The sequence below is a fragment of the Pelecanus crispus genome, chromosome 13, assembly GCF_030463565.1.
Source record: "Pelecanus crispus isolate bPelCri1 chromosome 13, bPelCri1.pri, whole genome shotgun sequence".
Taxonomy (NCBI): domain Eukaryota; kingdom Metazoa; phylum Chordata; class Aves; order Pelecaniformes; family Pelecanidae; genus Pelecanus; species Pelecanus crispus.
This window is the reverse complement of record NC_134655.1, coordinates 4,429,431-4,456,340: the sequence shown is the minus strand read 5'-3', so window position 1 is coordinate 4,456,340 and position 26,910 is coordinate 4,429,431. Positions and strand designations below refer to the sequence as shown.

The following is a 26,910-nucleotide window of genomic DNA, read 5'->3' as shown; positions in this document are numbered from 1 at the left end:
TTATCTATTACCATTTATTAGGGAATTGCCTACATACAGGTGACCTCCTGAGCTGCACAAAAGACTACACGGTTGCCGTATCAGCCTGCCAAACGGACAGGAATTCGTTTAGACCATTGCTACTGGGAGAGAAACGTGAAATAAGGAGACTTAGAAAGGCAACAAATCAATCTCCTCCAACAGAAATATTTCTGTAGGGTTTTACAGCATGAAATACTGTATACTATGTATCCAGTACTTGTGGAGATAAAACTTTTTGGCCCACTGCATAAGTGGCCAGAGGCTACCTAAAACTAGGTCCAGTGACAGTATTAATTAAAAACCTCAGACCTTTCACTAGATCTAAGGATTGCATTAAACTACATTTTTTATTTTACTTCTGAAGTGACACCAACAGTACTTCAGACTTCGTTGTGTATTTATACACATTCATATGCATTCTTTTTTAATGCATCATTTATTTACATACACCTTGGGACGGGGGAAAACACGCACACACCACATTTATTGTTCTACCAAGCGCTTCTGGCACTTGCTAGACTATTGCTGTAATACGTCTCTCTATAGATCTCAGTTGGGCTAAGAAAGAATTGTTCCAGAACCCACCCCGAAACCGAAGTTCAAGCAACTCTCATGTTCAACTGTTCCGACTCAAAGTTCCAAGCACAGTTTACAAATCTGTTCCTCTTGTACTGACTCTCGAACCATACTGAGAGGAAGAAATAACATTATTCTCGTTAGACTATCAACATGGAATTTGGATAAGTATCTAAAACATCAAGCCTTGTTGAAATTTAAGCTTCTAGTCCACTGTGGAGTAAGTTATGATCAAATAATCATTCTGTTCAGTTTTATCTACTGCACTGAAATCTGTAAGAGATTTGCATGCAATTATCACTACTTAGTTTAAGACGAATTAATTGTAAACATTTTTGTCAGAAGTACATTAAAGCAGGTAACAAAGAATCCGTTACAAAGAACGCACATGGAATACCCCGGAGCTGGAGTAGTGCAAAACCTCCTAGGCGTCAGAAAGACGTGTCTGCCTGGTCCTGAAGTTCACTCGCTGTTTGCTGTTTCCTCCGCTCAAGACGAGAAACACGGCTCGACGTACAACCCTTACCGCCAGCTCGCCAGTTAAACTGCGACAAACTCTGCCTGCCTCGGTCCTACCAGTAACAGCGTTCACGTAGCCCCACGATGAAGCAGATCAGGCTGCTCTGGGTGACGGCTAATCCTTCTACTGACTTACGGTTTGTCAGCTCAATCTTTGAACAGCAGCAAGCTATAAAACCTTTTCTAACAAAAGAAGTTGGCCTGTAACTTGTACAGTATTCCTTATGATACCACATAACATAGTACCTTTCCCCTTTATTTACCTAACTAGTGCTATGGAAATAGCTGTATACAATGCTTCAGATTAAGTGACTATTGCTCCTTATTAGAAGCTGAGCCTATTTTTTATTAGCAGTAGTCCACAGCTTTTTAGCCTCACATTAGTAGCAAATATGCTGGCTTCTTTCTGATCACCTTTAGTAGGGCTTGAATATTACATTCTGATTTAACAATGGAGGCGAAAGACTACTCAGGAGACTACTCTCTACTTCATGACAAGCATTCTTTTTTTAACGAATCATTTATTTACATCCATGAAATCACTGAATATTGTCCAAAGAGTAAAATACTGAGATCAAGACTCTTTCTTCTCTGTTCTAAGGCATATAAGCTGCAAGAGTTGCTGGTGCCACTGCACTCGCAGGAAGGAAAGAATTTCCACAACTCTTAAATGTGCTGACTTTGTCAACAATGAAAAGCCACCTTTCAGTCAACATTATTGGCTACAACTGTTTAAGCTAATATTTAAACCAGCGCGCACGGGCTAAAGGCCTTTTGTATCAACACAGCAAGCATGTACAACTCTGCAGACTTGACTTCACTGAAGAACGACAACTTCAGGGCAAAGATCTCTTTCAAGGTATTTTAAGGAAGAGCCGCTGGTCAATTCCAGTTATTTATTACCCTGTTGGAATTACAATAATGTTTCCCAAAAAGTTTCCTATTACATACAGTCATAATAGTTATGTCGTTTTAATTAAAAAAATGGGGAGAAGGTTTGAATTAGCAAGACAAGCTTTACCTTCTAGCAAAAACCCCCATGGATTCTTAATTAAATTAATGAGAAAATACATTTAAAAGGTGTTCATTTGCTATAACGTGAAACAGAGAGGGAATGAGTAGAGGCATTAATCTTAACATCTGTATTAAGAATCAACAGCAAAATCGGAGGCATCCTGAGGCAGAAATTCAAATTTGTGCAGGAAGGAAAAGACTTGGTAGAACGGCAGATCAAAAAGATGAGCTCAAGGAGAATGGAAATAGAGATAAAGCCGAGTTTATGCAGGGAAGGAACGACTGCTATCAGTATCAAATGTGTTTCAAAACAACTGGTCTTTATGACTTGTCTCCCAAGTAGTCCTTTGATATCTGATCTTTAATAAAAAAAGCAGTACTATCAAAAAAGAAACGTATCTTAGAGTTTCTCATGATGGAAAGGTGGTGAAACTCCACCCCAGCAGCAACTGGACCATGGCAATATTGCATGGGTTCTGTCTGGCAGAAATGAAGAAAGAGTTCATGACTCCCAGTGTTCATTTCAAAGCCCTACATCTGTTCAACTACTAAAGTGCACTGCAATTCATATAAAGTCACATGTAAGTAAGAATGCTAAATTACACTTCAGGAAGCATTCTCATGAAACATGGCATTGAAATGGTCCTTTAAAGGTTTGTACTTTCTCCTAGTTAGTTTTATAAAAGGTGAAAATGGCAGCAATTTGAAAAACCACATGGGAGCTAACAGCAGTCAATTCACTCGTATCTCCTGTTATTTGGTTGAAGTTCCTGCTGCAAAAGGATCGCACGTTGCTTTTTACAACTGAAACATTAATTTATTTAGTTTGGGAAGATAATTCATTAATCAGAGAAAAGAAGATCTATCACTCTGCTTCAGGATATAGGAGACACTCCTGAGCCGTGTCTTCAAATGATTTTGTCTCTGGGCCCCCAGAGCATTGTAGTTGTCCGAATTGGCAATTTTGAAATACTGTGACCTCTGTCAGCAAATTGCTGAATTGGCTCCCACAAGGTCATCAGCAGCATACCTACAGAAGTAAGGTCTCCTAACCAGGCCGATGTTTTTCAGGATGATCTGGAAATTAGCATTATACAAGATGAAAGATGAAGAATCTCTCTTTACGTCATACTCTAGACATCCTGAAATGCCTTTCTGCCATTAATATTGCATAAAAGAAATATGGAGGACATAAGCTATCTCACTGACAGGGGCACAAACAGCGATGAATCATTCTTTTAAGGACTAACAATTAAAAATTGTATCTCTCATATTTATACACAACCTCCCCTGCCCCTTTTGCATGGAAAGCTTGTGGATGATCCACAACTATATATTACGCAATCACTTGAGAAGCACATTTGACTTATAGGAGAAAAAAAAACCCCAACCCCACCAAACACCAAACCACGAATCATGGAACCTACTTTGTGACCATTTCTTAGAATTCCTAGGAATTTGCTAAAGGTTTTAAAAAACTATCATTAAAAAACCTTAAACGAAATAGGAGAGAGCAACTAAGCAAATGGATAACACAGGGACCATTATATTTTTGACCCCTCCATTCTTCCCTCCTAAATCAGGGTTCTCCAATAAGAAGAATCGTGAGAGTCTATAAAATCAGTCAGAACTAAGCAAGACTACAGTTCTGCATTAAGTTTGTTTACACTGTTGTTGAAGTCTCAAGGAGTCTGCAACAAGACATGGAAAGGGCATAGGAAGTAAAAGCCTCCTTTGTGTCACGCAAGTATTAAAGTTACTAATCAGAAGTCTCCCAAGGAACAAAGTCAAAACCAGTCTTTCCAAGGGAGAGTGGATTTTTGAACTCAGGCTTTGGTTTCAGCTTCTCTTTAAGGATGAATATTTTGGTCATCTCAGAAGTTTATTACCGAGAGAATAAAACAGCATCTAATAATATTTATAGACTATCCCATGGAAAGAGCTAAATGCTATTTCATTATGCACTTCGCACTTTTAAAGAGACATTTTCCGAGTATATTCATAGTCTGATTTTTAATAAAGTATTATAAATTAAATTAAATTGAAAACACCACTATGGTTACTACCAGAAGTCAACCTAGTAAAGCAGAAAAATTCTACCAGTTTTAATTTTGACTTCTAGCTTGGTTTAGTATTAAAAGTCACTACAATTTTGATTACTTGAACACATCATTTAAAGTACTCTACGGGCTCAGTGACAAGACAAACTACTTCTCTGAAAAAAGCTTCTTGTTGAGAATGCACACACAGTTTCGGCTAGGATTTATTTTTTGGTCTGACATTACATAAATAATGAATAATTCTGTTTATAGTGAAAATGCTGATAAACTCCAAAGGAAGCTTACATTCCTCTCACTCAGAATTACCTATCCAAGTAGGTAGTAAGTAGTAAGAAGTAAAAGTAAAGTAAGAAGTAAAAAGTAAAAGTAAGAAGCCCTTGTCTTTGAGTTGGACTGGAAATGTATTTTTATTAGACTTTCAGCTACTGTAAAATTCATAATGCTGAGGTTACTACTGGATACCACCATTCTAATACAGTAGGGCCTCTTACCATTTTACAAAGAAATGATATTTCTATTCAATTTACATTTCTTATGTGTGAATACAACAGAAAGCCTCTTTTTCTCTTAAGAAATCCTAAATATTTAGTAGGGCTAAGTAATTATTAAAAAGAAATACTGTAACTTGTGTGTTGTCTCTGGCATTATGACATGCCTACTATCATAAAAAAATATTTTGAAATTGTCATATGTCCACTCAAATATGGACTCAAAGAGCAACACAACAGTCATACTGAGAAGAGAAGTTCATCTTAAGTCCAGTGACTTCTTTTTTGCAAGTGTCTAATACCAAATAATTTGGGAAAAAGCAGAAGAATACAGAGTAACGCTTCCTGCAGTATACCTTTCCAGAAATAACTAAAAGCAGTATTTGCTGCTTAATCTCTTTTATGCTGCTGTTCCAAGAGAATGCATGCAGGTTTCCTAGAACCTAACAATTAAAATAGATTCAGCTCCACACATAAGGACCAAAGAAAAGCAAGAGCAATGATTTACTTGGCCTCACTGTATAAGGGCTTTGTGGGGTCTGTGCAGGCCACTTGCTCTGAAAGCAAAGAAAGTTTTGGGAAAGCAATAGTTCAACTCCCACAAGCTAAATAAGGCAGCTTGTTTTGGGATTGCAGTTTTTTGCCGTGCTTGTTTCCAGAAGCCTACATCAAACTATTAACTTTCATACTGGAACATGCTCTTTCCAGGATCAATGGACTGATCCATCACGTTTCTGTAGTTCGCTATGCTACAAAAGAGATCTCAGGCCACCATCACTAAGACAATACCTTGCTTGATGGAGTCTTAGACATAAATACAGCTCTGCAGACCACTCTCTGAGTGCGTAAGTGGGCAAGAATACAACTTCATTCCATTTTCATGGCTCAGACTTTTAAGGTGATGACAGTTCTACCAAAAGGATCTTTTGAATCTATGCACAAAACGCGTATAGAGTGCAAAACAGTGACAACTACACTAAATACATGCAGATAATTTAAATGGTTTGACTTCTGCTATAGATGTTCATGGTATCAAAGTAATTTTCTTAAAAGATATCTGACGTCCTTACCTCCCAGTCCATGTAGTCACATACATCTTCAAAGTTAGTGAGTAGAGACACTGAGCAGAAAAGCCGTGGCAGCTCATCCCTCGTCATTGGGGGGAAACGACTATCTTTAAGGGCACTGTTGAAGACAAAACAGAATTTCAAAGGAATTTTTTGTTTGTTTGTTTGTTTGGGGATTTTTAAGTTCAGGGATCTAATGAATCAACTGAAAAGTATAAAGGATAAAAAAAAATCCTGATGAAATGATGAACAGTTTGATAATCCAGTTGCCAGTGTAACACACTGACCAACTTTCCCAACTTTTTCCTTAGACATTTGTTTCAGTTCTTGGCTGGCCAGTCAGTCAAGTGGTGTTCTGAGGGTCATTCCTGCCTGAGCTGATTTTGGGACTGTGACAATCTTATTAATGAAGCAGCAGAAAGTTTTTGGAAAAAGCTACAAAAGCAACAGCTCTTCTACCTGCAATGTAGTAAATGCCTTTTCAAAAAGGCTTAAACTATCCACATAAAAGCAGAGGGGGAAATTCTATAGCCTGCAGTAATCAAACACAAAATACAGTAATCAAACTGTAGAACTTAATTATTCAGGGGAAAAGAAATCCAAACAAGCAGAATATTCTCCAAAAAAGAACAATATTCATGCGTACTGGCAAAGGTGAATATAAAAAGGTAAAAACATCCAAGGGCTCTACAGACTTGTAAACCTACAGGACTTGAAGATGTTCTGCAAAGCAGAGGTAATGATTAGTAACAGGGAAGCCTGCACACAGCTAAGCTAATTCTCAGGCTAACGTACCATTCTATAGACGTACACACACCCAATGGGGTAACATTCAATACAGAGAGGAGCTATGGGTGCAAATTCCAACGACACGCTTTGAAAAACAAAGCGATTAACAGACAGTACACAGTTACCACCATTTGTAAAAACCGACTTGCTTAAGTTTGGTTAAGAACCAGTTAAACTGGAAAAGGGAAGGTTACAGAGAGCATGGCATCTCATAATTTTTTATTCTCCTAAGATTCAAAATATGGCATGTATGAATATAAACATGCTCATCTCCAGCAAAGACAGTGATCTGCCAAAGTGACCATTTTGATGAGTGAAAACAATTTAAGATTAAGAGACTTACTAAAGTACTACCAAATTCTTCATAAGTCTCCTTGTTTCATCTAACAATTAGAACATTCTTATTTGTTTTACTTGGCATACAGCCAGAGATTGCCATTACCTGATACAATTACAGCCATGGTATTTAGAATATGGCTGAAGCCTCTGCATCAGATACCACCATTTTATGTAAGGAGTAGCATAACTTTATTAAAGCAGACCAAATAAGGATGCATAAGCAAAAAAAGGTAAAGTTTAGCTAAAGGAAATAATCATATGTGTAACCAGAAATAGCTTCCCATCATGAATTAATACCATACACTGAAGAGTTAAAACAGAGCTTTATTTTTCTGGGGCAGGGGGAAGGCAGGCATTTTTCCCAGATACGCTACAATTACAAAAACAACATAGTATTGGAATTTGCTTTGGTATTTTTACATTATAAAATAGGTCAGAAATTTAGATTTTCATTATGAAGACAAATTCATTATACAATTATGCAACGGTTAGCAGGCCTAGGCTACCTGTTATTTAGAAGTAATTCTCAGCAACTCCAGGTAAAGTTGCCATAGATGGGAAAGAAGATGTTGGGACAGTAAGTAACTAGCCAAGATAAATCTTTTGACATTTATGTAGGTCAGACAGGCCTACACAGACCTGTGAAGAACCAGGAACACTAAGGAGATTTAAAGCATAATGCCAGTGATATTGAACTAATGACTTTCACTGAAGATCTATCAAAAGATGGTATTCTTCCAGATTTTGTTGATGGGATTTGCAAAGCTAGCTTTGTAACTGCTCGGAACCAGGCAAAGTTCTCATCCTGGTGTTTCAGAGCAACATCAGAGATCAACTCATATCGCCACAGCATAACAGCAACCTAAGAAAACATGAACAGCTAATTCAGCCTTCATATCCCCCAACGTAAGGGGTGTGGGGGGGGAAGTATATGTAAAGGGAGGATACTCTGAACACAAGAACAACTCAAACCAGAAGTCCATCTAGCCTAGCATTAAGTTGTTAACTAACAGCGGTAAGCAAAATGAATTAATATAAGAACACAGTAAATATCCAGGGGTACTTTCCTAGAACACTCCCCAGGAATCCAGCTGTTTATAGCTTTGGTATTTTGAGCCAGAGATGGGATCTCGGCACTTAAGAGCTCTTCACGCGTTTATTTAATAAGCGCATGCATCCACACTTTTAGTGTTTTACCCCACCTTTTACTAAAAACTAAAAAATTAGGTTCAGAAACCCCAATCCTCTTAAAAATCCATTGCTACTACAGGTTTGCTTATATGCAAATTTCTCATTTCCCTGAGGTATGCTGTACCTCTATCATATAACCAATCTATTTGAATACACTACTGAAAAGTGCCTGGAGAGACAAGCATTATTTCATTAACGAAGAACAAATTCGGTTATCTTAGAAAACAACTGTATGCATAGATATTGCCAATACTTGTTAAACCTGTTTTTCATAATTTATGCAACAATCCTACCATGCAAAACATTTCCCGTATTGTCAGAATTTATAACCTTCAAAAAACTTTTTTTTGCACAGCTCGACACAAGGAGTTTATCTAACTTTCAATTCCCCTTCCTAAAGCTGCCAAAATGCACTTGTGAGTTGCAACTTTTGGAAGCAAAGGTTGTCTACTATGGTTGTAAACTGGGTGTACACCTGATCCCAACGTGAGCAGTAGAAGTCTCAGACAAATTCCCACTCATTGCAGATCTACTGCACTGGCATTACTAGATGAGAAACCATCCTTAATTTAACATACTTTAAGTAGTAGAGAAACAAACATCGTACAACGCACGCCTAAGCCACATCTCAGCTAGCCTGCTCAAATGCTGAGATAATAATTTGAAGCAAGATGGGTGAATCATGACAAATTTGAATATTGATAAAAAGCCAAGATATGAAACCTTCACACGAACACAGTGGAAGCAGAAAGGCGCACAGAGGCACAAAAGCCTCGGGCACACCCAGCAAACAAAGTAGTTCAGTTTTAGTGAAAGCAGAGCCGCGCAGTGAACGCTGCGTACTTATTAGCAAGCTTCGCTGGCTAATTCCAGTATTCAATAATACGACACTGGCACAAACACGTTGCTTTCACGGAATTACCTCATGATAACTAAAATATTGCTTATGCAATGACAGCGCCATTTCAACTGTACCTAGTTTCTTCAGAACTGCTAGGTGCTACTGTATCTGCACAGCCTGCTGAAAAATTGCTCCTCGACACCTCCGTGACTGTACACATCGGTGCACAGATCCTGCATTAGCACTCGTGCTGCTGAAGATAAGCGAGACACCTGGCAGAACAAGATCAGAGATTTGAGTAACGGTCTCTGACGCCACTGCGACTGGTCAATACGGAATATTGCTGCTATTCTGTTCCTCCTTACCCTGTCTCCAGACCCCATCTTACAATTTGTTTTCATCTTTCAAAATAGCTTTGTCTCTGTTGTTAGGTAAGTAAAACCAAAATTTACCTGGAGAAATTTGTGTTGACAAACAATCAGCAATTGTAACAAAACATAGTGAAGGCAGATGCCAACAAGACAGCATTTATTTGTACTGGTTAGCTACACATGAAGTGTTCTGTCTACTAAATGCAAAACTTATGAAACCAAAGTAGTCCAGCAATTGTATCAGATGCTAGTTTTAGAAGAACTAGCTTACAACTGAATAAACCTGCCCTAATGAGTTTGATCTAGGTGCATCATATACTACTTTAAAACTAGGAAATGTGTAAGTGCTGTATATTACAGTTAGAGTATCAGTTGCCTTCTCAGTCATTCTTTTGTTACTACTATGGTCGAAACTCTAAAGTAAGTTCAACGTACCTTCTGAAAGCCTGAAAGCAGACCAGCTTTGTATCATCTCTTCACAGAGTAACTGTTTTCATTTTTGCATCTTTAATGCTTGGTTAGCAGGAGACATAGCTCATTAGAGATGCTTCCCTTCAGAATTCAGCCATTATCCTTGAGCCTAAACCTTCTCTCTGTGGGTAGCGAACAGATCGCCATCGGCTGTTCCGATGGTGTCAGGAAAACAAGCGGATGGGTCCCAGTAGAGCTCCTCAGGGGCAGCTGCCCACACGGCACAAAACCTGAGCTCTCGGTGGTTAACAGACTGGCATCACCCTCGGAAGTGTCAGCAGATCTCAACACTTACCAAGGATAAAAAAGTTTGCACGAGCTTTTACTTTTGTTGTTCCTGTTCTGGGAAGAAAGAATGTCAGTTTGTAGAGGCAGCAGTTCGGCACTTACCATGCACTTCATACGCTCTACAAAGACGTACGCATGTCAGTTCAGACTTTTGCCTCACTTGCCACGTTAGCATGCCTCTGGGTGACCAACTCAAGGCAAGCCTGAAATACAGACAAGCTGACGTATGCTTGTTCTCCTCAAAAGCCTGTTACTGGTCCGAGCTGTTCAGAATGAAAAGTCACTGTACAATTGTCTGCCGGCATTCCTGATGAGCAGAGGAGACTCTGTTCTCTTTATTTGATGGAAGCAGTATGCTTGTAGTATTAGAATGTGATTGTAAAATCTTACTCAATCCATATTATATTCTTCTGTTAATTCCTCCATTAGAAAGAGATAATGATAATGGAACAAAATCTGGCATATTAGATACCAGGTTTCAAAAACATTAATTCCACAATTTTTCTGTTAAACTTAGAATTAAGGAAGGGTAAGTGAAAATAATTAGTAAAATAAGTTGGAAAAATCAGGCAGAGTTCAAAACTACTTTTAAAGACAAAAAAATACTAATTTTAAAGGCATTTTCTAAACCATCTGTTCTTTATTCGTTAATGCCCAGAACTCATTTACATATATTGCTGCTGACTAAATGGAAGTACGTGGTAGCGAAGAGTTGAAAAGAAGCAGTGCCAAGCAAGGGGAATTCTACTGCCCTTTTATTGGCCAGCTAGTTTCTCCACATGGAGTTCTACTCCATGTTAAAAGAGAAGCAGGCAAAGTTAAAATTGAATCCTGTTCAAAGAAAGCTATTTTTAGACACAAAATGCATACACACGCATGCACAGCCTTTCTAGTTAAATATACTTTATTTATGCAGTTTTGGGTGTCCTACTAAGATCAAGTAATTGCCAGTCAAGAAAAAAACAAAACAAGGTGTTACTCAGCTGTCAGTTTTTCTTCAGCTGAGCCATGCTACACAAATCTCAGCTTCTCCTCAAATGAAGTTTGTTTGGCTGTAAGCTCTCCAGAAATGTTTTTTAATAATTTCATTTTCCATGTACCACTCCTCCTTCTATTTGAGATCTAGAAAAGCTTGCAAACACTTTAAAGACACTGAAAATATTTAAAGAAAAGGAAATTGTTCAAAGTCTTTTGAGTTACCATGACAAACAGCATGAAGTTTAGCAAAAAATAAAATTAAGGTTTATATTCCTTAAGACTACATCTTGTTTTTGTAAAATACCACCAAAGCAGCTCTCTGAGTCATCTGAAATAACAATATGAGCAGGTGAACCAAAATGCAATACATCATTGTGGTGTCCATCTGTAATTTCTGTAGGCTATAAAAATGCCTTAAAAAAAAGTCAGCTTCAGTCTTTAAGAACCTATGGCTCTTAAATGTGACACGGCAGATGGGTAACCAACAGTAGGACACAAATTGGGGAAATAAATAGCAATGGAGCTACATTACTCACTTTACAAGTGCCTGAAAAACCTTGTGATTGAATTTAAAAGATCCTTTAAAAAAGTTTGATGGCATATAAGCACCAAAACCAGGATTTAGGTGTAGATGAATGGAAGTATTAAATGAATTACATTCTTGGTATTCTATTGGTTGTTATTTAATGACAATTATTAACAATGAAATTTCTCACTAAACCTCTGTTTTGGGGACAGTCACATCTACAGACCCAAACTGGATAGTTTAGGCAAAACTGGATACAATTTTGTACGTTACTGGAAACTACTTTGGGGGCTTAAAACATGACACAGGGGAAGGAGATGCAAAGGCAACTGTCAAACACTGGGCATGATATAAGTAGTACTTTTATAGGAAGTGTAAATGAGGCAGAGACATTAAGTGACTCATGCAATTTAGGAGGCTTGCACAGTGAGTAAGTGACAGAATCAAGAATAGAATCCAAGATCCCCGACTCCTAAAAATCTACTTTTTGTGACACCCCCTCTTTCACAATCTGCTCAGCGTACCATGTAGAAACATAGCTCCCAGAGGATTGATCAAAACAGAACTGATAAATTTAATCAAATTAATCCAATTAAAATAAATTTCCCCTTACTTTTTCAGTTCACTCTGCTATAATCAGTTTTCTCTTAACCAGCTTCTGATATTGAAGACAGCTAAACCAAACCATAATTTTTTGGCATCTAAACAATTCTTCAAATATCATCAGTAGAGTTATGAAAAACAGGCTGAAGATCTCATTTTACAACCTCTTACCCTCTTCTGATAAACAGTACATTGGCACTACTTGTAGAATTTAAGTCCTCTGCCTACCATCTATCTGCTCTGAAAACCCCTTTTCCTTAGCTCAGTAAGTATAACCCTGAGATTCTCGATTCTTTCACAGAGCAAAACCTGCCTAGCAGATTTACCTTAGAAAATGCATTTAACAAAGAAATGGCCCTACATCGGTAAACTGAGCCCTAAGGGCCTAGATACTGCTCTTCAATTAATTCAAAATATCCTGAAATTAATGAGTGGCAAACTCACTGGATTTTAGATAACAGCAAAGATGACAGCAGCAAGAGACACTCGGTGCCAGGGTTTCAGAAAAAAAAATACGGCAATATTTATTGTTTTTTCCATTGCTGGGTCACTGATGAGTGAAGTTAGTTAAGATTTTTACTTTTTCATTCAGTAACTTCAATAAGAAGAAATTAAGGAACACTTAAGCAGATCACCAGTATTTTCCTAATGAAAATCCGCTATCATAACTCAGTTTGGCAGAGACCAGAAAAAACTAGCAACTTCCCATTCCAAAATTTGCAATTAATTTTTAAGCCAGGAAAACAGGGCAGAATGTGCTCTTCTTCAGAAAGTGAAGTTATTTAAATAAAATTCTCCTAGCTTTCAGCGTAAGAGATCAGGCAGCCTAACACAACCCACATGACAGGCTTCTAACGAATTTATTTATGACCAGCAGAGTTTTGCCAACTTAAACGGAGATTTCAAGGAGTGATTTACATGCATCATCAAATCACTTGAATGCAAGGAAAAAGAATTTATTTATATTGGGGGGTTTTTTGTTTTCTTTTTTATTTTAGGTCATTTCCAGGAAGCAAAACAACTGTGAATGACGTGTTTTTCCTGAACCCTCCCTTACATTTGGGAGACAGAAAGGGAAAGAACAACATTTATACTTCCTTCACATTTTGTTGCTAAGTGGCAGTCGCAGGGTAAAAAAAGAAATACACACTTGTCGACATTTGGCACAGAAATACTTCTCTGAAGTTCTTAGCCTATTTTATTAGCACAGTGCAGCAGGCAACGGCAACGGTGTTTCAGGTGGGAGAAATAAAATATCGATCTGGCATGTTGGCTCTTCAATCAATTTTTTTAACTCCACAAAACTGAAGTATGCCAGAAAGTCTCTCTCCCCATCTCTGTCTGGATTCAGTCACGCAGTTTAATAGGAAGAAGGAACAGGCTGATACTCTATTTTAGACAGTTATTTCAGCTTTGAAAAGAGTACCATTCCTCTAAAAGACAACTCAGAGCATGTACATAAATTGTTTAGAAGGCCTCATCAGCAAAGGCAACCTCCATTCATTGACTAGGTAAGACAATTAAGTCTCTTTTTAGGCAGCCTAAGGTGCTTAAAATAAGCTGTCTATATGTCCTCCAAAATGTCTTACCTCTCTAGTAAGTGTGGAAATTGTTAGCAGTATAGAAATTGTTAATTGGTTAATGTCAGCAAGGCTGCAGTCGTCACAGGACCCAATACACTAAGCCAGCAAACACATCGGTTTGAATTTACAGAGTCATTCCCATTTTTTTCTTTTTTTTTTAAACAACTATGCAGGATTGGATATTGTCCAACTTGCAGATGGCATGACAGATTAATATAATACACTGATTTAAAAAATACATAATAACTATTAAGAGTAGACCCAGAAACAGAAGGACATAACAAAAAGTTTACAGTGTTCTACTTCAAACATTTTCCTAAGAGAACACTTTGGTTTCTTCACAATATCCTGAAGGACAAACTAATATACTGAGGTTTTATTACCAGTTTCAAATTGCCTGAGTGACAAGGAAGAAAGAACCTCTGGGCAAAAGAAGAACCATCTACCAAAGAGAGAGAAACCATCATTTGCTCACTGCAGTAGTTTCCTGAGCTCCTCTCCAGTCAGGTAAGAGCAACAACAGGGACAAGAACTACATTTCAAAGCTTTTTTTGAATTCAGATGTTAAAAGATCTAAAAACTTCATCTTTAGGGAGTTTGCCAAAGTCAAGACACCTAAACTTCTTGGTTGGTAAAATTATTCATCTAAATCTAAGATGTGCTTTTTTAAAAAAAAAAAAAAAAAAAAAACCACACACAACAATTTGGCAAGGTTCTGGATCAATGCTGCAGCTTCCTGCCGAACAGAGCAGGGGTAACGCGCATCCTCCCACGCAGAGACGCGTTAACACCAGTGCGCAAGCCACGTCAAAACGGTTCACGGGCTGGAACAAAGCAGAAGCGGCTGCTGCTGGTGATGACAGAACCCAGCAAAACCTCAACAATCCCCCCTTAATGGGACTACTTTCAAGAAGAATGCCGGAAAAAAAAAAGAAGACATTGTAACACAGGCAAAGTTAACAAAAGCTGTATTAAAAATGGTATGTATTTATGGCTGTAAATTAGAGATTTCTGTCAACACTTCATCAGTGAGCTGGAAATTCTTGAAAAATATATTTATAAAAATATTAACTAGTAGTCAAATAAAGGGGAGGGAGGAGGAGAGTAATTCAGGTATTTTGTTTGGACTACTCCTGAAACCTGAGGAGAGACAATTAGGATACACTGCGTTCAACTGTTTCCTCATCACTGCTTATGTCCGTTGTACATGAACTATTTTTTACCACCTGTTCCTTGTGCTGTATGAACTCACTGATTTAACATTTGTACAGAAGCAGTTCCCTTGGACAGCATGCAATGCAACAGTCACTAAGGCATCACACTATGTAGGCAAAGGGTTATGGAAATCTTAAAAAAAAATTACTTTAATACATACCGAGTTTGATACTGACTGCAAGTGGAAAATTTCCACATACAAGTGGAAAATGATGTAATGGCTTCAATTATATTCTTAACAGTATTTTTGTGTGTGTGTGCATGTGTATCGCGCCACCCAGGCACACAATCAAAAAGCAAACCGTACTGGTGTTGCTGATAAGGTTCTGGGACCTCGTTGTTTTTCCCCCAAACAAGTTCACCAGTTGTTTAACTCAACAAAAGAGGTGTTTATAGAATATTTCTAGGGATACTTAAAATGTCCAGACAAATCCTTATTTTCACCTTGATTTCTTACTCTATCTTGACTCCTGGCACATGCAGAGGTCAACCCCCGGCACGCACGGCATGATAACGCGGTCTGGGACGCTCCGCAGGGACTCTGCGGGCAACGCGAGTGCCTGTGAAGACACGGAGCCGATGCGCGCCTGCCTGATGACCGCTGTCTGAAACTCCTGGAGGTTTCACTCTTGCTGGTGCTTCAGCTGGGTCTGTCAGTCTTAGGTAAATACCAGAGGAAAATGATCAAACTCCTCGCCGTTTCAAAACTTCTCGTAAGAAAAGCAAGCTCATAACCATGGAGCTGTAAAAGCTAAGGCTTCCATAAATTTAAACCGAGCTTTTTAGAAGAAAAAAGAATATTCTAAGATGTTTTTTCTACTGCTCTGACAATTACCCAGAGAAATATTCCATCACACTCCAGATTCTTCTAATAAAGCCAGTTCATCATTATGCCACAATAACGTTACACTGTGTAGACATAATGCCTGAATTTGTCTTTCTTACTGCTATAATCTGTCAAGGAAACAATGAAGGCTTGTATGGAGAGGTCCTTAAACTTTAGGAGATTTTTGTGTACGAGCTGTTACGGCCTTCAAGTGGAAAAGTACGATCACAAAAGTCACAGCTCCTGCAATTTGCTCCCAAAAGAAAATATAATGCAGTTAGAATGACAAAAATCCACAAAGTACTATTGTGGTGTCCTGCCTAAATTTCTATGGCTTCAACTTCCTTACTGTTTCCTGAAGCCAGAAATCTTACGCTATATCACTTTTGTGGTTCTAAAGGACTGACTTTTCTCCTTGAATGTGAAGAAAGAGCAAGTAAGTTAAAAACTCTGCATTCTTCTCACACTGTTTTAATCCCGCAGGGTGTGGGGGGATCATTTTGCATTACTATACAGTACGTGCTATTACACTGGGGGGAAAAAAAGAGAAATCTTACATTAACCTAACTGTAAGATGCAGCAGAGCTTCAGTAACAGTTAGAGGTATGCCTTCACAAAGGTATGCGAAATCCAAAGTCTTCACGTAACAGGTCGGTGAGCGAGAGGTACAGCTTATAGCGAATTACAACGCAAAGCGTGCAATTCCTGCGCCTTTCCCCAGGTGCAGCAAAGCAGCTGTAACTGCCATGTTCCACACACTCCATACTTCCAGAGCAGAACAAAATCGGTTCGGTATATCCATGCAAAACAGCTGTCTGCACTCTGAATTGCTCAGCACGGACCTTGATTTTCTGACTACAGGGGAACACAAGGTAAAGCAGCTGTATGCAGCGGTTTCCTCGTAGGTGGCAGCTTCTTTTCTGCCTTTTCCTGGATCGCCCCTCACCCCTCCCTGCATCTATCATCACGCTGGGATAAATGAGGACAATGGAATTCAAAAAGGCGTGACAATTTTTGTGCCATACTCGTGCAAACGTTCTGGAAGCTGAAAGGTGTCAATTGCCATGGAAATGTCCTGGTTTGATACATAAAAAGCAAATCCACAGCACTTAAAACATTCTCACAACATAACACAGTAAGCTTGTCACAGGCATTCCAGAGGCTCATTTAAAAACTGAGTAACAAAAGTGACCAGGGTTTGGTGTGTAGGTTTTTGTTTGGTGAACACATGATAACAGACTAGTCAGAAAACTAATTGAGCTCCAACTGGACTAAATTATAATGTCACTAAAAGGCTCTCCAGCAGATGGCAAAGTTTAGATAATTAACAAAAATGAACTGCTCAATTACATTTAGATCGGTACAGCTTGAGCAAGGCTAACCACTCAAATCCCTAGGAGCATAAAAACAAGTCTCTAGAATTCTCTGCATCTCCAGCAAGTCCCTCAATACTGACCTAAGATCACCACTCCACCCCAAAACAGATACTGAAGTCAAGACAAAAATGTTTTAAGGCCACTTCATTGCTGAATTCAACCCTCATTTAATCAATTCATAAAATATTACTCCCCTCTAAAGATGCATTCAAGTCATAATTTTAAAAAAAGTACAAGTTAACATGAAATATTTTTAATTCTTTATGCACTTTAAAAAGCCTCATCTGAAGCACGTATATATGGAAAAACATATTCCTAAATATCTCAGCAATGCAGTGATATATAAATATATTAATATAATTTGAACATTTACATGTTCAATTTCCTGCAGCTTGTAAAAAGGGTTTATTTTTATTATACTGTGGAAAGCCTGGAACAAAAGAGTATTTGATTTTCCTCAATATTCCTTTTGTCACCAGACATATTATAAACTGTATTTTTATATAAAAATACAATGTAGTTGAATTTTTATTAGTTGTCAATATGGGTCACTTTAAAAACAACCAAGACAGTAAATGCTGGGGATGGAATTTTACAATTAAGCTTCGTTTTTATACCGTTTGTCACAAATACAGAAACTATGTTTTATGGTCAGGACTTTGAAACCACAGTGACGGACAAATTAAATATATATAATCAGGTTAAGAATAAAGAAAGCAAAAGGCATGGCAGAATATGCAGTAACTGAACTGAGAAGGACAAAGATCATATTCACTTACTTGAGGTGTTGCATTAGATGTTTCATAGAAAAAGATTAAGATAATAACATAATCTGAAATATGAAGGTATTGACGAGTATAGTATGAGGAATGAAAGGAAAGGTGACAGAATCCAGCCTTGAAAGTCTGGAACAAGTGCGTACGTTCAGAATAACCCAGGGTCCACACTTACAGATTGGAATATGTCCACTCATAATACAGGGCACTGAATAATATCCTGGCTTCTTTCCGAAGATACACATTTCATCAATATCACTACTCAACTTGGATTATGTTTAAGGCAGCTGTTTCTTATCTAAGTGCAATCTCTTACACATACTGCGAGTACCTCTGCAAAGAGATGCAAATCCGAGTGCTGTCCGTGGAAAGGTTGGTATATGAGCTCCTGGCATCTCACTAATTCTCAGTGGTTTTTATAAATACAGTAAAAAGGACGGGCACAAGATGAATCCCTTGTGGCACATCGTATGTAACAAGACCTCAGGGAAAGAAATAGCCACTCCTTACTTCATGAGAATTTGTAGGCACAAGAGAAACCATTTTGGTTTCTAGACGCTTACTCCTGCTATCATGAAGCCATCCTAGAACGCAGGCACAGGAATTGCTGCATCAGGACAAAACTTAATTCCCTACTGAAGGCAACAAACAAGGCTTCTCAACATTTTTTTCTGTTAATTTTATGCATGTGTAGGTTTTTACTTCATGTATGAATCTCATTAACAGATTAGGCTATGATTTTTCAATACCTCTACAAATCACCAATTAAAACCCAGTATGTTTTAGACATAAACACATTCTATAGAGATGGAAGCTTTGCTTCCTGCATTTCCTTCCCTTCATCTTCTTTCACACACAAATACATTGTCTGTATGCCACCTTCTTATGCTCCTTTTAGTAACTCCGCCACTTCTGTCTCTCATGAGAGTGGGTCACCATTTCATCCCTTTATTCCTTCCAGTTTTCCGCCGCAATTCTGTCTACTTGGGGTGGCGCATTCAGTGCCACCTGCAACTCGCTCAGCTTACAGAAGTGACTGGATGGGGCATTCACAAATCACTGTATCTAAGGTCAAGATGCCCAAGCAACAGAACCTTTGCAAGCTCAGCTGAACAGTACGTTCAGTTCCGAGTCTGCCAGCTGTTGCTCTGTATGTTTTCCACTCTAAACCAGGCTTGTGAGTAGCAAATCAAACCAGCTGAAGTGGAATGAAAAGGAAGTTCTGAAATGGAGAGGAGGCAAAAGGTTCAGGTTAGGCTACATCTGTCTATAGCCTCAAAAACTGTAACTTAAGTATTCAAGGAATGCATTATCTCAACAGTATTACATATATTTGAAAATTCTGCTCAGCTCCAGAATAAAGATTATTACACAACATGAAAGTATAAACACGGATGTTTGACTATGAGTTAACTGAAATGTGAAATTTGTGCTTACTAATTAAATATTTTACATCATATCCTCTTAGAGAGGCTACAGGCCAAATTATCCTCCCTTTGAAGGTAGTAGGAGTTTTGCCATTCATGGCATAAAGCCTAAAGCAGCAAATGACTGCCTGTTCTGTTCTTGTGTTACCTTCGTTTTCAACTACCACTAACTTCTTACATCGGTACGTATGTTTAACTGAGGGGATTATACCAAGAGCAACTGAAGCCTGATTATTCAATGTTAAATGAGTATACAGTGTGGACACACACAAAAGATCGGTTTATTTTTAATTATATCCACTAGAGCTACAATTCAACACATCTATCTAAAGTGTTTAATATTTAAATGGCAATAAGCTTCATCACCTTTCCAAAAAGCAACTCAGAAATGTTTCACCTCCCGAATGTCAGGAACACTTTAGTCAAACACACAGTTTTGTGAAATTGTGTGTAACAGTAGGTTTCCAGGAGCTTTTTTTTTTTGGGGGGGGGGGGGGGCGGGGGAAGTCATGCATTGTAGACTGCCATAAACCCGAAGAGGGTTTTCTGAGCAAGAAAACAGAAAGTCACCCTTTCGGTAATTGAAAAAGCAGAACACACAAAGAGGGGGTTGCTCTAACGAATGAGGCTGCATGCAGTGCAGAGACCTCCGCAGACAAAGCACAGCTGCTGCTCTTTGCAATGAGGGATTAGCAGTCTAGGTCAGAGGAAAAAAGCCTCTCTAGCTAAGTGAGCAAACTGCATCCTCAGCACGGATGAGAAAGGGCCATCTAACCAGCTTGCAAATTGTGTAGAAGCTTCTGGGAACAGAAACAAAACCAGCATCAATTCCTTGACAGAATGTGTAAAAATATTTCTGGTGAAAAGCAGTGATGCCCTATGCCAGGACTGAGGTTGCAATGACCTTTCAGTTATTTTAAAATTACATTTCCCCTTTCCCTTCCTTGTGTTCATATATATAACAAGCACTTTTTCGTCATGGCAAAACCAACATGCTATCTGTGGGGCTTTAACAATAGCATCTGGAAGTAACTGGCCTACAGATAATAGAAGCAGCTCTTTTAATTGTCTTTCATAAGAACCGAAGCTGTTAAAAACATACATATGCACACAGAACTTTTTTGGTTTTGTTGGTTTTGGCTTTTTTTTTTTTTAAATGCAGACATTCCAATCTCTTTCAAACTTCATACAGTTGAGTCGATGTATTCTGGCTTTAAACATTTTTGCTTTACATTGACACTTCAGTTGAATGGGAGTAAACTTTTTATTACATACTAAATGTATTTTTATTCTAAATCATTCTCTTTAGCAACTCTTCTCATAGAGAAAAAAATGAATAGTCTTCTACACTGAGAAACACTGTCTGAATGTTCCAGTGTGGATGTCTTTCTAATCTGGCTTTTGTTTATGAATAAAACACTGAAAACGTTACTGGCAATTAGGCTGGTATCTAAAGGGATGAATTAAGTGCATGCTACAGGTCGCTTGGGACCTATTTCAGTTTGTGGTATTATCGAAGTATAAGTCATTGAAATTACTTGAAGTATCAAAAAGTTGTACTGTTAAAAAAAGACCCAAGAGCTTTTCTTCTTTTCCCCTGTCAAATCAAACCAAATTCAAACTACTTAAAATTTACTCAACTGAAAAATTCAGTAAAAATAAGAAGGCGTAACATCATTCACTTCAAAGTCACATTTCCTTGCTGGTAGAAGTTTGCTATACCTGACTTCATATACTGACTTACACAAGAGTTAGCCAGGGCCATTATCACAAAGGCCCTTTTCAATGGAGCTGGGGCCGCAGCGCATGACAGATGGGGACGTTCCCAAGAGCTGTGCTCCGGCTCAGAGCGCTCCTTAACATCTGCACAAGTTCCCTAACTCTTGTGGGACTTGTTTATGTACTGTACTTCTCCAGCCTGAGAGACTACTTGCCTGACTATTGACCCTTTATTACAAGTAATCTGCATTTGGGGGGGAAAGATTATTGCATTGGAACAGCAAACCTAAATTTAAGCATGCGAGCTAACAGACTTTGTAGCCTGCATGTTACATTTAAAACACAGGTGCATGTCACCATTCCCTCCCAGCCCCCCAATATCCTTGCTTTAAGAATTGAGCATTATCAGTCCTGCTGAAATTGGTACTGATGACCAAAAAAGCTATTCTCCACTATGGTCAAAAAGCTATTCTCTATGTGTTAATTACAACTGCATTTAGAAAAGTTTTAATTAAATGTTTTGAAATGTTTTGAAAATTCACATAAAAGTAGGAATTTGTGAGGTTAGAAATTTTTTTGGATCTACATCAAATATTTCTAAGAAACTGTTTATTTACATACTTCCACAGCATTAGATGCTTTGTAAACTGAATCAATACATTGTCATTTACATAGCTAAGAAATCAAAGCACATTCAATTTCTGTTTCTAAATTAAAGGTTATCACCAATATACACTTGTATGGAGTGTATATATCACTCCATACACTTTTATGGAGTACAGTTGAAAATGGCAGAATTTGAAAAGCAAATCAACAATTCAAAGGGAAGAGACAAACCTGGAGTGCTTTTGTCCCTAATATTGTATTTTTAAATCATGTTAGGAAAAAAATAACTGTTATTTTCAGGTAACTATATATTCCCTCCTACAATGCATCAAATGAATAGTAAAAAACTTCAGTCATTTGTAAATGATGAAATTCAAGATAGGTCAACTCCCCCTCTGCCCCCCAAGACCACATGCTCACAAATACATACATTACATGAGTTGGAACAGTACAGAGCGCTGGGGCCTCTAAGACTTTTGGACTACCTCAGAATCTGAAGTGTGGTTAGGCTTAGATGTCCTCAGACATTCTTCAGCATTTTATATGGCTGCTTACATCCCACCAGAGGTGGATATCACTATTTCTTCTTCCAAGAGCTTTTCCACCATCTCAGCTCGACAGCTCTGTAAAGAACACAACTTCTCTCTTCCTGGTGTCAACAGGAATGAGTTTTAGGAACAGGTATCTGTTGGTACTATTTAAAAATACCAGGCAACAGTTTACAAAAGCATTTTAATTCTTCTTACTCTTGTCTATGGAAAATGGTAAATTCAATTTCGAAAGCTTCAACATCTTTGTGTTAAAGTGAACAGAGATAACGAGGGCTTTTGGAGCCTGGTCCCCCACACCCAGTTCATGCTATTTCTTCTTTATACAGTCTTAAAAGGAAGCATCAGAAAACACCTAAATGGAGGAGGTGCTGACAGACTGAAAACTTTAATTGAGACTCCTTTCCCACAGTACCTCCCACACAAAGCTGCAGAGTTTAAAGATTTTAACAGCTTCTAAGCATAAGAGAGAATTCTTTTTCCTTTGACCTTGCTTAATCCCTGATAACTTGTATTAAAACAGTAAATTTCACCAAAAATTAGCTCCTTGAGCCAAACAAAGCCTTTAAGTTTACTTCTACTGGGCAAGGTATCTCATACACCACTGCTGCACCTCAATTTCCAGCATCTGAGGAAGTGAGGGACAAACTATGTTAACATCCTTCTCATATTTAGCACATATAAGCACTGGCCAGTACGTGCAGTGGGAAGTTTTCTCCCACCTTAGCAATAAAGTTGTGGGAAATGTCCCTTACTCTATTATTAACAAACATCTACTGCTAGGCTGAGAACAGCCAGAGAGAGGAACTTGCTCGGAAACAGGTAACTTCTATGCCAACTTCTTCCATTCTGTCCTAGCTAAGAGTTTCCAAATATGCAAAACCATTCTTTAAAACGCAAGTGCTCTGAGACACACTTTATCTACACCTCTCTCTGCTGCGTGAGTACGCAGTCCTATCTTGTATTCTTCAGCACCTGCCCATAACCCAGTATGTTTTTGTAGTGCTTAAGGAATCAGTTAAGTCACCAAAAGTCTCAAATGAAAGCAAAATCCATTCTAAAGGATTTTTAGGAAATGTTTTGAAGACGTTCCCTTTAAAAGTATCATACAATAAGATGAAAAAGTTGACCAAAACCCATGGACTATCGACAGCTATCCATACTAGTAATGGAAAAGTAAGAGTTAGGGCAACTCTTAAGAGCTTTCCTAGGAAAACCAGGGCAGCCAGTTCCCCTGACTCCACCCTCCCTCCTGAATACTTATGTCAAGTAATATTCAAAGACAAATACAAATCTTACTTTCAACCAAACTCGTGTTTCAACTCAATTGGAACTCAGTCTTTGAACTTACAGGGTGTGCACTATTTTCTTAGCGTAACAGAAGGAGCCTGTGTGGGAAGAACATGAGATGCAACAGCATCGTGGGAAAGGCTGGAGTCACAAATGACATGGCTCCTCCCTGAAACCCATCTGGAAAGTCTGAGTAACTGCTGGATTTCCCCAGTTACTCATTCATATTAATCAAGTTTCAGGAATATCCGATTTATTCAAGATACCATAAATTACATCAACTAATGCAAGTTATTTTGCTTGATCATGGCTTTTTCAAAGCATGCATTTTATGAGAAGTGTATTTTTGAAATGCCCAATTTTTAATGCATGTTTAAAATAAGCTGATGAAATAAGTATTTTAATTCTGGACAGTTTCCTTAGTTATACCAAATGCTACTGCTTAGATCCTAGACTTATGACAGTCTCAGCAACCCCCTCCAAACTTCACTGAGCCGCTTTATACAGCAATTTTGTAATAATTTTGAATTCTAAAATACCATTTTTCCTAGATTTCCAGTTACCTTTCATAAACAGTGAATTCACAGAGTAAGTTTATCTACCAAATGCAGTAATGCATTCCCCTGTGCCAAAGAATCCATATTCTACAATTGTTTTCCCAGCAAAACAGTAAAATGGTTATCAATATTTGATAACCCTGGATTTATTTAAAAAGCTTTGGTAGGCCATCGTTACATGCTCCTCCTTTCATAACGATAATAGTCTAAGGACTGTCCTTCCATTTGTAGTGTTTTCCTTTGCTTTCTTTCAGGAAGTGTTGCTAAGGAAACAGACTATCATCTACCATTAGGTCCAAGGTTCTAGCAAGGTTTTTCTCAGGAAAAATAGACCAACAATTACAAAACTGGTATTCCCCCCACCTTTTTTTTTTTAAATAAAAAAAAAATTAAGGCAGAATTACTACATCCTCAACACACATAATGTGCAAGAAATATATATTCACTAGAGCATGTTCCTTCTCCCTCCTAAACAACATTATTTTATTTTCATTTCATAATCAAATAAGGAGCAGCATTTAAGCCGTCATTAAAGCAAAAGTTTGGGGTTTTTTCCACTTCTAGAGCCAGTCTGGTATTTAGCTTTGCCCATGGAGAACAGGCAGTAGACAGTTCTGTTAAGCAACAGTTCCCTGAAATAACGACCTGGCACTGTGTGCACAAAATCATTACAGACCTACTTACTGAATTGACTCTCAGAGTGTAACTACGCCTGGCTCAATAAATTCAAATTTGTATACTTCATTTAGAGTTCCTGGTATTGTGAGTTTACATCACAATCCATTTTACTACTAAACAATTATATTCCACTACAACAGATCGGATGATTTACCCAAATTAAAGTGGTGGTGTTTGTAAAATTAATGTCTGTCTATAATAGTTCAGCAACAATTTTTTTTTTTTTTTGCTCAGATGAAATTTAGAAATATGAACAGCTCCACGTTTCAGTAAAGTCTCATCTCTATACAGATGACATGGCAGGCAAAACACATGAGGCTGTACAAAATATCTGTATGTTAAAATAATTTTGCCTCAGTTTCATTAAAGGCAATCAGTCATCACTTAAAAATTAAGGTGCTAATACCTTCATTTTCTATTTTACCAGAAGCATTTTGGAAAACAGAAAGAGGGTTCTAAGATTATTAATAACACCTCTGGAGGTCAACACCACCACGAGTATATAGATATATAGATATGTATTTATCTTCTAATTTGTAAAGCAAAGTTTACTGCTGAACTGTCTCAATATACTTTGGCCCAGTTCTGACTTAGAGTTTAAGATAATTCTATTAAGTCAGCTGCAATTCCTGTAAAGATTGTAATAAAATATTAACACAATGTACCTTATCTTTACTAACACTATAATTAAATGTCCAGAACACCAATGGAAACCCTGTACATCTCATGTGCAAAGTTACAACTTCAAAAGATAATCAGAAGCAAACAGAAATATAAATTAAAGGACAAACCAAAATACAAATAAAATAATTTTAGAAAAAAAAATCAAAACTTGAGCAGGCTTCTATTGCATTTAAGATTAACTTGCCTTCTTAAAAAAGGCTTTCCTAACAACTTACACAAGGCTTGTATGCTAAAAGCTTATCTAATTTTATGTGACTGCATCAGCCCAACAAAAGAGATTACAGCTCTCTAGACATCCCACCTCACTTATAAACTAGAACAACCTGATTAAATTGCTTTTACTCACCAATTCAGGAAACTTCATGGATGCATTTTCTAACAAATACAATGTCTAACTGTGCTTGACAGAAATCACTTTCAATACGTCTGCCCCCCACTACCGATTTCAATTGAAACGCACTCATCTGCAGCAGCGTCCCCCACCCTTTCCTGCACTGCATTTTGGGGGGGAGAGAAACAGCACGTGGCTCAGATATGACAACTGCTGAGGACAAAAAAAGAACTCACTTAAGCCTGTTAGCAAAAGTGAAAATTACAGCTACCTTTGCAAGTGATTTATACGCAAAGGTAAATCAGGTGCAGCACAGGCCAGCAGACAGGGAGAGCGGACCTCGAATTTACAGAAGAGTAAAAACACCAAACAGAACGGGAGCATCTCAGCTACTCTGTATTTTGGCAGCTGAGGCAGCTCACAAATCCTGTGGCCACACAACAAAAAAACCTTAAAGATGCCGTATGTTTAGCCGTTACACTTTATCTCTGAGTCATGTAGAATATGTTGTAAAAATAAGTCTAGTAAAAATTGGTTTAAATTCCTCTATTGCCTTGATATGGCCTGTTGTTTCCTCGGGTCCATTCCCACCTTCTCTGAAACAGCTACTCCCTCCTGCCTTCAGCGCAATAATGCCACAAGGTTACAGTGCTTATGCATTTCCTAATCCCTTTCAAACACGGCTTTGGCTCAGACACCTTCCTTTTGCTAAGGAGTTTTAGTGACTGGAGATGGCTACAAAGCGATGAGAATCACTTAAACCGCCCACTCTGCTGCTGACTACCTGACGAGCGGGATCTGCCTTACACTGGTCACTGGAAGACGTCCACCTCACGGCAACATCCTCAACCTCCCATCTTTCAATGGGGCCCAGGGTACAAATTAGCAGAGAAGCTGTCCTGCAATGTCTTCAGCATTCTTGAACCTTCCTGAGGGCCAGAAAGACCCCGCCCCGGGCTGAGGGAGAAACACTCAGTACACCATTTTAAGTGTCAGCTTGGTACCCCATTTCCTACCCCCCCAGGAACGTAGGCTGCTCTGAAATCACTCCTAGCTGCAGACCCTGGGGCAGAGCCTTCCCACTCAGCGAAGGGATACGATGGTGTAAGTGAAAGACGTGCTGTGACCACCCAAGGAGCCCCAGCTGCCTGC

General features: G+C 38.3%; 1 protein-coding gene across 2 annotated transcripts in view; it reads right to left on the bottom strand.

The window, feature by feature from the left end:
* The window catches only part of AMMECR1 (AMMECR nuclear protein 1), a 105,464-nt gene that overhangs the window by 9,405 nt on the left and 69,149 nt on the right, over window positions 1-26,910 (bottom strand). For both annotated transcript variants that reach the window (XM_075720453.1, XM_075720454.1), the window contains one exon: window positions 5,749-5,863. In XM_075720453.1, coding sequence (XP_075576568.1) covers window positions 5,749-5,863 — 115 coding nt within the window. The remainder of the gene's footprint in view (window positions 1-5,748; window positions 5,864-26,910) is intronic.